Consider the following 13,896-nt stretch of genomic DNA (forward strand, 5'->3'; position numbering starts at 1 on the left):
GACGTTAAAAACCACAATGCTAAACAAAATAGAAGCATTCGAACTGTGGTGCTATCGACGAATCCTAAAGATATCGTGGGTTTCGCACACTTCCAATGAAGATGTTCTTCAAATGATGAATTCAGAACGTCTGCTCATAAGCATCATAAAGAGGAAAAAAACAGAATACTTCGGCCATATAATTAGAGGACCTAATTACTATCTGCTTTGCCTTATAATACAAGGAAAAGTGGAGGGAAAGAGATGGATTGGTCGAAAGAAACTTTCATGGCTGCATAATATTAGACAATGGTGTGGCTGCACAGTAGAAGAATTATTTCGCGCAGCAGCCGATAGAGAGAGGTTTCAGGAAATTGTAAACAAGTTGACGGCCAAGGTCTAAATACAGACACGGCACCTAAAGAAGAAGAAGTACTGTTTTAAACTCTAAGGATTCAAAAGCCTTCTTGTGATCGATAAATACAAGGACCAGAGGCATTTGCTCGATGTATTTTTAATTGATATATTAATGGTATGCAAATGGCCATTTGTGCCATCTTTGGGCTGATAGAAATCAAGTTTAAGTATTAGTGTCTTCGTTAAGATTTTCATAAAGAGGTTGTACATATATATTTAAAGAGGATGATGGATCTATCATTTTCTAATTTAGTAATATCACCTTTTTGGTGGAACAAGACTATCACTTCATTGTTCCAGTCTTTTGGAATCGTACTCTCATGTTAGCATTTATTAGGCAGTTCGCTTACTGAATTACATTAATATTATATCTTCCTATACCTCTTCGACTCGCTACCTCTTCCACAATACCAGTGGAAGAATTTCTTCATGGATGCAAGATGCAACCCTGCCATACGCAAGCCTTGATTCTCTATCGGCTCCTGTACTTGAGACAACTCATACACTAAGCTCATTCCTACCCAATACCTTCCATATCCTACCAATTTCATAAACCAACCCACCAAATCGCCTAGCAAGCGTGGTGTTTAAATGCCAAAACCTCCTCAACATGAACAGACATTAAAGAGCCCTCAGTCCTCAGTTCATAGCAGCTATATTGGAAATTATTGGTGAATTCAAATAAAAGCAACTGGTAATGAATAGATATTAAAAAAAAATAGATATTAGTTTAGAAGAGATATTCATTTTTGTTCAATAATTTTATTAATTACAAATATTAATTTAAGTAAGAATTTACAAAATTTAGATCACAATAGCCCTAGAAGTATCGTCCACAATTCCACATTGATTGTTCGCATTTCTAATCATTCTTATATAGCCCTTTTCTCCAAAATTAGCAGACCAGGAATTTTTGACAATCCAATAGTCGATGCCGTTTTCTCTTCCATATCCAACAACTAAAACGCCGTGGTTTAATTCTTCTGGCTTATTATGACATGCTGGGTTATTAAAGATGCCGCTAGCATAGCCACCAGCCAAGCTAAAATCTATGGCTACACTGATTGGTCCGTAAGTAGCTGAAATTGAAATCAAGACAAATGTTAAAAATTTAAAATCTATACTTTTAAACGGAAACCAAAGTCGGTGATAGAAAAGAAATAAAGTCAGCAAAAGATTCAGATCAAACAAGCTTTTAAGCAAACTACTGCAAACTTATAAAATAAAGGACCAACAGTCGATCTGGTTTACCTAGGTATAAAATGGAACTAAGGTGGGAAAAGTTGGAAAAGCAGAGTAGACAAAGATTTGACAAATCCAGTTAAAAAAGAAGATCCCTAGAATGACGGAGATGGCTGGAGATCTAAAATCAGAAATTATTTTCTTACATACCTACAGCATACTGTAGCGCTTCCTCACTTTGTTCAAAAACGTCGTATCCACTAATACGCAAGACATTTTGAGAAGGTTGATATCGACATTCCTTTTGTACAGCCTCATAAGGATAAGTCTCCTCTGTGTTAATACCATTATCCTTAACGTAATCTAGTCCAAATCTCATTATTCCTCCTACGCTGCAATTTCCATTCCCATAGGGACCTGAACAATCTAGAAGATTTTGTTCACTTAAAGATACCAGTTTGTTATATTTCAGAGCATACTGTCCTTCCAATCCACCAGTCTAGAACAAAATGCAATTTTTATTTAAAGCAACTTTTTAAATGTAATATAAAATATTTTTTGAAAAACAAAAAGGCTTAGACTGGCATACGCCGCGCGCCGGTGTCAGTCGGCCTATGGGGGAGCAGTGCGGCAAGGGATAAGGGCTTGCGGCTTAGTGATCCTCCTCCATAGAAAGGCTATCTCCGGTGATCTCCGCTACCGGAAGGCCATTGACGCCTAAATACCGGTGTATATATATAATGTATAAAATATTTTTTTTAATATGAGGAAGACGAAAAGCCCTAGATACAAAGTTTACTACTTTTATACAATTAGAATAATTGAAATAAAAATAATAAACAATATTTTAAATCCAAGACTTTTCGCTAAAGAAACTGCTTTCTGGCTGCATCCTGTATCTCCGGCTTTTTCAATATATAAGCACAATAGACGACGAATATAGAAGAAAGCAAATAAAGGACACTTTGGCCACGTATTTACCTTCTTTTCGTCTAGAAAAAGGACCGAAAGACAGTTTCAAGTAATCAAATCTGAGTAAAGATGAAAAAGATAAAGGCAGTTTTTGTTTTTATTTGATTCCAAGTTGGACCACCATCTCCATATAGCTATTTCAGCATCTATGCATCCTCAGTGAATCTATGCAGTCACAACTCTGAAACAAATATCAACAATCCTGCCTATTTAAGGGAAAACATCGCGATGCAATGTTTCCACCTTTTGAGACGCAAAAGAGCGACATCTCTCGAAATACGAGGAAGACGAAAAGCCCTAGATACAAAGTTTACTACTTTTATACAATTAGAATGATAGAAATAAAAATAAAAACAATATTTAAAATCCAAGACTTTTCGTTAAGAAACTGCTTTCTGGCTGCATCCTGTATCTTCGGCTTTTACAATATATAAGCACAAGACAGGACGAATATATAAGAAAGCAAATAAAGGACACTTTGGCCACGTATTTACCTTCTTTTCGTCTAGGAAAAGGACCGAAGCCAATTTCAGGTACTCAAATCTGAGTAAAGATGAAAAAGATATAGGCAGTTTTTGAAGTTATACTTCTTTACCGGCGATAGAGGGTGATTTTTTTATATGTTAAAACCTAGCAGCCCGGCGCATGCGCATTATAACTTTGTTCTGATTGGATGTTCAAATGACATGTCAAAAATTATCCGATATGGCAGCTGTGGTTTGGAGGTAAAGGTAAACAAATGTATAATATATTAGTTTTATTGTTGTGAGGACAGAAACAAAAAAGTTTATAATATTGTAGTGACTTTTAAATAGTTTTTAAAAGCAACAGGTACGTAATAATTGTTAATGTATCATGGGTATAAACCTACCTATTTGATCTGCCAAAATACATAGTATGTAATACTTTTATTTATATAATTTGATTACCATCAAAATTTCTATCAATATTCACCTAATATATTGTTTTTTTACTCTATGTTTTGTTGTATTTTTTCAATTCTAAATCATTTCAATTCAAAATTAACATAATTTGATCAATTTTCAAAATATCACAAGTTTAATCCGTTTAGTTAGTCGATCTTCGTAAATAATGACACATAGTGTCCGTGGCTAAGCGGAGAAGGCGAATGAATTCCAATACCAACTGCTCTTATCAGCGCTGGTTCGAGTCCCAATAGAAACTTTCTTTTTTGTTTTTTTTTAATACATTTTATGATTGTAAGTATATTTATTACATAATTGTATTTTCAGAAAATACGTATTTAGTTTAAAAATTTTCGACAATTAATGTTCAGACATCATTTGTGGCTTGTTTAATGTGTTTGTGTGTGTTTTATTCTTTTATTATTTTAATTTTTGGCACTGTTCTAATAAAAATGTTTGAAGTAGTAAGTATAAATTAGTTTAATATTTAAACAAAATATAAATAAAAAGTATATTAATTTCGTTTAAATCATATAATAGAAGTATAACTTCTTACGTGCGTACAAAGTACACACACATTCTTTTTTGTTTTTATTTGATTCAGAGTTGGACCACCATCTCCATATAGCTATTTCAGCGTCTATGCATCCATGATATTTGTTTCAGAGTTGTGACTGCATAGCTTCACTGAGAATGCATAGATGCGGAAACAGCTATATGGAGATGGTGGTCCAACTCTGAATCAAATAAAAACAAAAACTGCCTTTATCTTTTTCATCTTTTCTGAGATTTAAGTACCTGAAACTGTCTTTCGGTCCTTTTCCTGGACGAAAAGAAGGTAAATACGTGGCCAAAGTGTCCTTTATTTGCTTTCTTCTATATTCGTCGTCTCTTGTGCTTATATATTGTAAAAGCCGTAGATACAGGATGCAGCCAGAAAGCAGTTTCTTAACGAAAAGTCTTGGATTTAAAATATTGTTTATTATTTTGATTTTAATTATTCTAATTGTATAAAAGTAGTAAACTTTGTATCTAGGGCTTTTCGCCTTCCTCGTATTTCGAGAGATGTCGCTGTTTTGCATCGCGATGTTTTTCCCTAAATAGGCAGGATTGTTGATATTTGTTTCAGAGTTGTAACTACATAGCTTCACTGATGATGCATAGATGCTGAAATAGCTATATGGAGATGGTGGGCTAACTCTGAATCAAATAAAAACAAAAACTGCCTTTATCTTTTTAAAATATTTTGTGTTTACTGATTAGATAGAAATTTACCGTACTAAAGGCCCAACAAGATCCGCAAGCTTCTTGATTTTTAACTTCTGTAACCACATTCTTTTCTCGCCAATCAACAAAGTCTGGAAGATCTGCTAAAACTTCTCGAGGAAACGTTCTCAACGTAACATGTTGAGAACGAGCTGGACGCAATTCTTTACTATAACTTAACATTTCTATGTATTCTTCGTGGGTCATATCGCTAAATTGGTTAATTCCCTTTGTATAGGTCTCCTCTCCGTTGTTGAATCGAGCATTATGTTCCTCAATTTCGCGTAATTTTCCTTGGAATATTTCAAATCGCTGACTTTCTTCATTTTGGTCGCCGTAGGATTTTTCAAATTTTACCTGAAAAACATAGTCTGCTATTTAAAAGAATATTAAGTATATTTAGACCAGGGCTCATCTGTAAAAATATTAGTACATTTGGATGTTGAGAGGTGACTCATATTTTTTGCAGAAATTGCTTGGAATTAACTCATATAATAATAATTAAGTTATCCTCCCACTCAAACAGGTCCGGAACGTTGTTTAAATAATCAAAATGTCAAAAAATGAAGGAAAAATTCGATTTTTTTCTTCGTTTTTTGATTATAACTTTAAAAGTATTGACTTCCGAGAAATGTTGCACTGATATAAAAGTTGTATAATTAAATTTCCTACAATATAGTATTGGTTAAATATTTTAAAAATTGTCACACTTGTTGCAAAACAGCAATAATTGCGAAAAAAAACCATAAAAAAACAAGTATTCGCATTTTGCGTTTTTCAACCATTTTTGCTGCACTTAGGACATTCATATTTTACCCAGAAATATTTTATGATACAATAAAATAAAACTGTAAATTTCATTAAGATCGGTTTAATTGATTTTGCAAAATAAATTTTGCAATCCAGCTTTCGCAAAAAAAAATTATTTTTTCAAAATGTTGCAGGACTGAAAAAAAAAGCAGATAGCAAGATAAATTTTTTTACATATAGAAGAATACTTTACCTTTCATTTGCAATTTGCAAAATTATAATCGGTTAACTACCAATGCGTCAGAGATTTTTTTAAATAAACATTAATTTTTGGTGCTACGCGCAGGACAGCGGATACGTTTGCTCTGATTGGGCATTCCAATGACCTTTGATAATTATTAATAAATTTTAAATTTTAGTACATTTCAATATAAAGAAATAAATTTGTTTATTGCAAAATAAAAACAAATACTCTGTCCTTTGAAGTTACAATCTTTTTAGCAAAAACTTTCTTTGTTCATATATTTTAACTTAGAGAATAAAAGCTTATTATTTTTAAAAATATGCAATTGTTTAAACAATATTTCACAAACAATAATCAAATTAGTTTGATTTTTGTGGAATTAAAATATTAAAATACAACAAAATATAGAGTAAATATAGAGTAATATATTACATAAAGATTGGAAGAAATGTTGGTGAAAATCAACTTGTTCGAATCTAACACCGCTGCCTGTCCTGCGCGTAGCACCAAAAATTAATGTTCATTTAAAAAAAATTCTGATGCCGTGGTACGTATTATAATATAATTCAAATCCTTCTAACCACTTAAAGTCATATGTTTTGGCTATCTGCGGGAAAATTTTCAGCCAAATCGATTATGATGTGTTTTGGGAATGGAGGAAAATGTAAAAAAACGGTATTTTAACCTTTTCTACACTATAAAATTTGATCAAAAACTTGTTTTGAATCAAAATAACTTGTTATAATGCCATATAATGGCATTTTTGAGTCACTTCTATTAAAATGTTTTCCATTGATACTTTACGATATAAAACGCAAATGTGTTTAAATAAACACCAAAGCACTGTAAAGTCGCATATATTTGAGAAAAAAAGAAGAACAAAATTTTGTGACCTTAAATATCTCATTTTTACGTCCCGCAGAAGCTATACACCAAGTTTCAGAAAAATCGGAGATCCAAAAGTTTTTGCCTGAGTGATTTGACATGGAATGTACCGTATACCTGTTGATTAAGCATAATCTATCATGTATCTTTGTCCATGGGTGTTATTGAATGTCCACAAGAAAAAAGAAAATCCTGTAGTCGGCTGTACACCATTAATCACAAAATATTAGGTAAAATCCTGTATAACAAGTATATTGAATTTCAAAAGTCCCTTAAAGGGCTACATCACAGAACGTTTTCGAACTAAAGAGTTCATAATCAGTGCTGTTAACAGGTTATTACATGCTGGACGCACCAAAATATAGGGGGAAAATTCCTTTAAATGTTGTGCAGTTGTAGAAAATTCATGGATATATTAAATTAAGTGTGATGTATAAAATAATCCTAGATTTAACATCAGGCGTCACAGGACACTAGTCCAGAATGCAGAACCTCACATTACGGACTCCAAATAGCAACTGAAGAGTTGCTTAATTTTACTCAAGTTTGTTATCATCATCATCAATCAGCCAATCGCGTCAACTGCTGAACACATGCCTCCCTCAGTTCTTTCAAGTGTTCTCTACACTGGACCGATTATGAGCAGTTTCCCGCTACTCTTTTTATGTCGTCGGTCCATCTAATCCAGGGGTGGGCAAAGTGCGGCCCGCGGGCCGCATGCGGCCCTTTAGACATTTTTCTGCGGCTCGAGGAGAAAAAGTGAATTATTTTCATTTCAAGCTTTTTTCTAATTATTGCTAATATTGATAATTAAATATAGATAGATAATGCAGCTATTAATATTATCACTTTCGCAGTTGGTGATTTTTCCGCAAATTTTCAACATAACGCGGGCAATGATTTGGGTTTTTGGCACAGAGATTTATCGGCTCCCTCAATGAAATCCATGAAATTTCAACAAATGACAATGATATTTTCGAAGTAGTCAGGAACTGTATGAAAAATTTTGAATTAACCCGTAACCACCTAGTAAGAGTAACAACTGACGGAGCACCAAATTTAAAAGGAGCAAATATTGTAAGGTTGAGAAAACTTTAGAGATTACGTTCAACAGTTTCCAGAACATGATTTATTATTCTTCACTGCATAATCCATCATCAGATATTGTGCAAAAATGTTTTGCAAGTGGACAACGTCATTTCAATTATAACTAATATTGTTAACTGTATTAGTTCAATAGGATTAAATCATCTTGAATTCAAAGCATTTTTGGAAGAGTTAGAGGTAGAACATACTGATGTTTTATACCACAATCAACAATCATATTCGATAATTAATTTTAGAAAAGGTTCTTAAAAGATGCTGTGAATTACGGTAGGAAATTATTTAGGAATTAAACACTGCTACTTTGCTAATTTAATAGTTTTGATCGCAAAATGAAACTTTTGTAATGAAATTCAAACTATTCAGTGATCATATAAAAAAGAAAGAATTAGTCCAATTATTTCTCAATAATTTTGTTTAGTCCGGATCTGGATTATTCTTGTGATTAGAAGTTGGGTGGTTTGGATTTTAAATGAGAGATATCCATATCTTCTTCTTCTTCTTTCTCGAAACTCCATTATGCCCCCCAGGGGTGTCAGAGTGCCCCTCAGGGGTGTCGGAGACCTCTATCTAGGAGAGATATCTATATCAAATATCAAAAAATATACAATGTGGTTCTAAAGTTATGCTTCCAGAAAGACATGGGCAAAATCGATAAGACACCCTGTAACTCAGTTATAAAAATCATTGAGGCAATAAATGTAGTAGATCTAGAACCGCCTTAGTGACCTCTATTCACAATTTAAGTATCCCCGTTTCTCAATGAAACACCCTGTATATTTGCGGCAAATACCGTGCTTAAATAAGTGCGAATGTGGTATAGGGGAGGCGGGATATGGTTTGAAAATTTTGAAATTTTCGATTTTTTTTATTATTTTATATGAAAAGACATAATTTCAAAAATATTCTCCGAAAATTTCAGTTTGACCGTAGGGAAACTACCAGAAATGCAGCATGTTTAATATCCCTACCTTCGACTCGCTTTGCAGCAGCTTGTTGAGAGTAGTGAGAAACGTTCAACAGCTGTTCCATTTTCTGTTGTAAATTACTCTGCGATTTAAAAACATATTCCAGTGTGCATCACTTTACGATTTGACAGACAGAAGAAATTGAAAATAAAAGTTGTCAAAACTAAACGTGTTTTTCTCAAAGCTGCTTTTTTTATAGGCGGTGGACATTGTAACTCAAAGGCTACTTGACAGATCCACCTAAAATTTTTGATATATGTAATTTCTTTAGACATTTCGTGAGGTAACAATAACAAATATGTTGATTTTCACTATTTCGGTATTTTCACTTCGGAGTGATATCAAAAACGCCAATATAGTCAAAACTAAAAAAAACTCGACAGTGTTATCTAGAAAAACTCATAAGCTAATAAAATATTTTTGAATTTTTTGTTTCATATGATCCAATAACGAGTTTTGATGTCTACTGAAAAATTCATTTTGTTTAGGTGTCGGTAAAAATTTGCCACCGTTGGCTTATTTTTCAACAGTTGGTCTAAAAATTTTTTTCGGATATTCTTTGAATTGTACTGAATATGTTATTTAATTTAAAAATAAAACAAATTAAATAAAATTGCTTAACATCCCCCCCCCCCAAGTTAAAAGTTCGAAAACATTGCGGCCCTTGGTAATAGATCAAAAACCTTTTATGGCCCTTATTAAAAAAAGTTTGCCCACCCCTGATCTAATCGGTGGTTGTTCTCGGCTTCTTTTATAGTTTATGGTCCTTCATTCCATGATTCGCCTTGTCCACCTTCCATGGACGGTGGACAAGACTTAACTTTGTACTATTGATAAAAAGTGAAATAAATAAATAAATATAAAGAAATGAAAAAGAACAACTAAAGAGCCATGTCTGTGCATGCAGCTAATAGCCCGATCAGGGAACACAAAATTTTACGAAAACCTCCAAAAAAATAAAGGAAGGATGAAAATTTGGGAATAGGTAGTTGAAATTGTCTATTATTATATAAGAAAAAGTTTACAATTCTACATCCCCTCCATTTTACAAAAATTGGGAAATACGGGGTGAAAAATATTTTCTCGGTAGTGACAAAATATACGTTTAAAATAGGCCCGGAATTGGATAAAATGACTAATTCTAAGCAACTTTTGTTCTATAGAGTTTTTTCACCAAGTCAATAATTTTCGAGTTATTTGCGAGTGAATATGTTCATTTTTAGTAAGAAAAATAGTATATTGTGCAACAAGTGCAGAAAGGTACTAATTTCTCACGAGTTTGAAAAGTTGCGGTACGAGCGCAAGCGAGTGCCGCAATTCAAACGAGTGAGAAATTACCTTTCTGCACGTGTTTCACACTATACTTTTTCTACAAGCACAGTTTTTCCTAAAAATAAAAATCACAATTTCCAAACGACGATTAATTATAATAGGTACCTATGTGATAAATTTTAAACTGTATTTAATTAATACCTACTAATCAATTTAAATTCCTTATACCTAAATAAATTGCACAGAAATCAGTTAAAAAATTAATGCACTGCCTTAATTTGTTTAAATTTAAACAATTAGGGGAATGGGGGTCATGACGGGGTCTCGAGGTAAGACGGGGTACCGCACACAAACAAGAAACTACACGTTGGTGAATAGCATGCAGTAACTCAATAGGAAGAGTCATTCGACTAACGGTCCCTGCAGAGAAACCGTGAATGAGAGTGCACGCGTTTTTTGTTTACAAACGGAAAACTGTTTTAGCGATCAGTTGATCTAATTTTGTGCAAGGACAACCATCGTTATTTTAAGGTAATTATGATCACCACATTAATGTCTTTTTTATCGTTGTTTACTAGTATTCTTATTTTGATAATGGCATATCGTTTGTGTGAATACGTTAAACATTTAATTAGTGAATTTTTTTTTGTTCAAAGTTACCTTTTGAGGCAAGATGGGGTATTGGGTGCGGGGTATGATGGGACATTGGTGGTAAGTCTGGGTTAATTTAAATTTCTTAATAAATAACATTCGATTATTATTTTAGATAATACCATGGTACGTACTTACAAGAAAAAAACAAAAAGAGGAGAGTGGTCGAGAGATGCTATGAAAACAGCCATAGATAAAGTGACATCGTCAGAACCCTGGGTAGGTTGCCAGATCTGTGGATGTTGAGCTCACAATGCTTGTGCTAGGGTGGACAATGAAGATCTGGAGCAAATACACATTTTTGTTTGTTTTGTGAGAATTAATTAGCATCACCATCGTGCCCCAATTCCATTACCCCATCATACCCCATAGTATGGGGCAAGATGGTTTTTCATAATGTTCTTATTAATGGCTAATTGTTGGAAAATGTGATAGGTTGATTTTCCAAAGATTGTACCAAATCATAGTTAGATTAATGACGTAACGTGCCATCAATTAATAATAGTAATAAACCTAGTAATTATGTTGTATTTTTGTTATTTTCCTTAGCGACCCCATCATACCCCCCCTTCCCCTATTACACATTATTGACATTATATTTATGCAGTCGCGGATTTACACAAAACCTACTTCATTCGACGTCTCTTGCACAGGTTGCTAAATCCTTATTGGTTATTTGATAATTATAAAATGTTTAATAAGAATAAAATTGTAAAATAAAACAGTTGTAACATCCATAATTTAGTTTCTATGCTATAGTTAAATATAATAATTGTCTTATAGGTTATATATTTGTCTAAAGTTTAACCACGGATGTAAACAGAATATAACGTTACTCAGAATGCGGTAGTCCACGGATGTAAACAGAATATAACGTTACTCAGAATGAGGTAGTCAACTGTGCAGAAAAGAACTTTGCGGCACAGAAACGTCACTTTTCTGCACACTAATGTCAAATATCTTATACTGTGAGAAAATATCAAGTTTGCTAACATAAAACCGTGCAAAAAAGTGCACTTTGAATAGTGGTTGTAGAAAAACATGTTTTTGGACGGTTTTCGCAGATAACTCACAAAGAAAGAATTCTAGCGAAAAAAATGTTCCTAGTAAAAATATAGCTTATAAAAAATTGAAAACAATGGTGTACGCGTGAGGTCTGCAGACCCAGTAGAAGCAGAGTTGAAGCTAATGAAAAGTAGGTTCTTCTTCGTCAAATTCCAAATCGAATATTTCAATGTGAAATAACCAAAAAACAGAGCACTTTTCGGGGAAAATTTATTATAACTTTTTTAAAGTGTTTAAGAAAAGGTTTATTTTTGTTTTTAAAAAAAACTTCTAACATTAAAAATAAGTGAGTTACGCTCAAAATATTGTTGGTCCCTTTTATTTTTTGGTACAAAAATCGCGAAAATCACCCCCTAATTAGCTTCCCAAATAAAATTAATGGTTACCGCTTCACAAGTTACTTAACTTATGTATTGTTTATATTATCTGTAAGTTTCATTGGTTCAGAATGCTCATTTTTGAAAAAAATTGGGTTTAAAATAAAACATTTTTTTTTTAATTTTGATTAAAAATCGAATTGTTCATGGAATTCACTTAAAAATTATTAGTAATACCAAAAATCTTAAAGAGTAATAAAATGTACGTTTTGCTTTTCTGAATATTTTTTCTTTTTTTTTTTTTTTTCTTATTAGACAAAATTTGGTTATACTATGGCTGTTCAAAATTTGCTTAAACTCGTGATTAGTTACTCGTTCAAGCCATTTTAACAACAGCTTTTTCAAAAATAAGCACTTTGAACCGATGAAACTTACAGATCATATAAATAATACATACGCAAAGTAACTTGTGAAGTGGTAATGATAAAATTTATTTGTGATACTAATTAGGGGGTGATTTTCGCGATTTTATTACCAAAAAATAAAAGGGACCAACAATATTTTGAGCGTAACTCACTTACTTTTAATGTTACAAGTTTTTTTAAAAAGCAAAAATAAACCTTTTTTAAGAAGCACTTTAAAATAGTTGAAATAAATTTTCCCCGAAAAGTGCTCCGTTTTTGGGTTATTTCACATTGAAATATTCGATTTGGAATTTGATGAAGAAGAACCTACTTTTCATTAGCTACAACTCTGCTTCTACTGGGTCTACAAACCTCAAGCATACACCATTTGTTTCAGTTTTTTATAAGCTCTATTTTTACTAAGAATATTTTTTTCGCTGAAATACTTTTTGAGTTATCTGCGAAAAACCGTCCAAAAACATGTTTTTTTCTGTTAAAAATGAACATATTCACTTGCAAATAACGAAAAGTATTGACTTAGGGAAAAAACTCTATAGAACAAAAGTTGATTAGAATTAGTCATTTTATCCAATTCCGGACTTATTTTGAATGTATATTTTTCACCTTCGAGAGGGGGGTATTCCCCTCCATTTTTACAAATGAAGGGGATGTAGAATTGTAAACTTTTTCTTATATAATAATAGACAATTTCAACTACCTATTCCCTATTCCCAAATTTTCATCCTTCCTTTAATTTTTTGTGGTCAGATTGTTCTTTGATCGGGCTATAACTACTCAAATTGCTACTAATTAATTTTAAATATTACCTTAAAATCATTCCAGTGTTTAATATCATTGAGACAATTCACCGCAACAATACAAACCAGAAATATTAACAATTTCATCATTGAACACTTCAATTTAATTTGGAAATATAAACGTTAACCTCTACTATGTTTAATGATATTCGTATAAAACTGATTTTATACTAAATTTTAGCATTGATGCCCGATTAATTAATTCAAATGAAGTATGCTATAGATATAGGTAGGTATCATTTGCAATTGGAATGATAGTAGTAGATGTATAGATAATTAAACAAAGAATTTTTTATTAATAAATGTGCACATTTAATAAAACACTTCAATTTTTTGTTTGAAAATACTTAATATTCATATTGTAATTATTATAATATCTTATCATGATAAAAACGGAACAAAATATTATGATTATTATTAACATATTATATTACTAATCATTCTAGTACACTGGTTATTTCTTGTTTTAATGTATCTTTGAAATCTTTTCTCTATCAATAGTAACTGTTTGCTTATTGGCTTGTAAATATTTTCAATCTCAGTCTTATTTTCGGCGAAAACTTTGACCTCGGACTTACGGTTCCAGAGTTACAACCGGAAGTACTTTTTTCAAATCAGCGAAATAGTACAAGCTATATATTTTTCGAGGCGCTTTGGCAAGACGAGGAACTTCCGG

At 32.4% G+C, this 13,896-nt stretch overlaps 1 protein-coding gene across 1 annotated transcript in view; it reads right to left on the reverse strand.

Annotated features, from left to right (window-relative positions):
* LOC114349428 (digestive cysteine proteinase 3) overlaps positions 1–13,414 on the reverse strand; it is a 30,795-nt gene extending 17,381 nt beyond the window's left edge. The window contains exons 1-4 of the mRNA XM_028299801.2: positions 13,230–13,414; positions 4,752–5,099; positions 1,789–2,077; positions 1,315–1,475 (exon numbers count right to left, since the gene is read on the reverse strand). Coding sequence (XP_028155602.2) covers positions 1,315–1,475; positions 1,789–2,077; positions 4,752–5,099; positions 13,230–13,310 — 879 coding nt within the window. The 5' untranslated portion in view covers positions 13,311–13,414. The remainder of the gene's footprint in view (positions 1–1,314; positions 1,476–1,788; positions 2,078–4,751; positions 5,100–13,229) is intronic.
* Positions 13,415–13,896: the final 482 nt, after the last annotated feature.

The sequence above is a fragment of the Diabrotica virgifera genome, chromosome 1 (assembly GCF_917563875.1).
Source record: "Diabrotica virgifera virgifera chromosome 1, PGI_DIABVI_V3a".
Lineage (NCBI taxonomy): Eukaryota > Metazoa > Arthropoda > Insecta > Coleoptera > Chrysomelidae > Diabrotica > Diabrotica virgifera.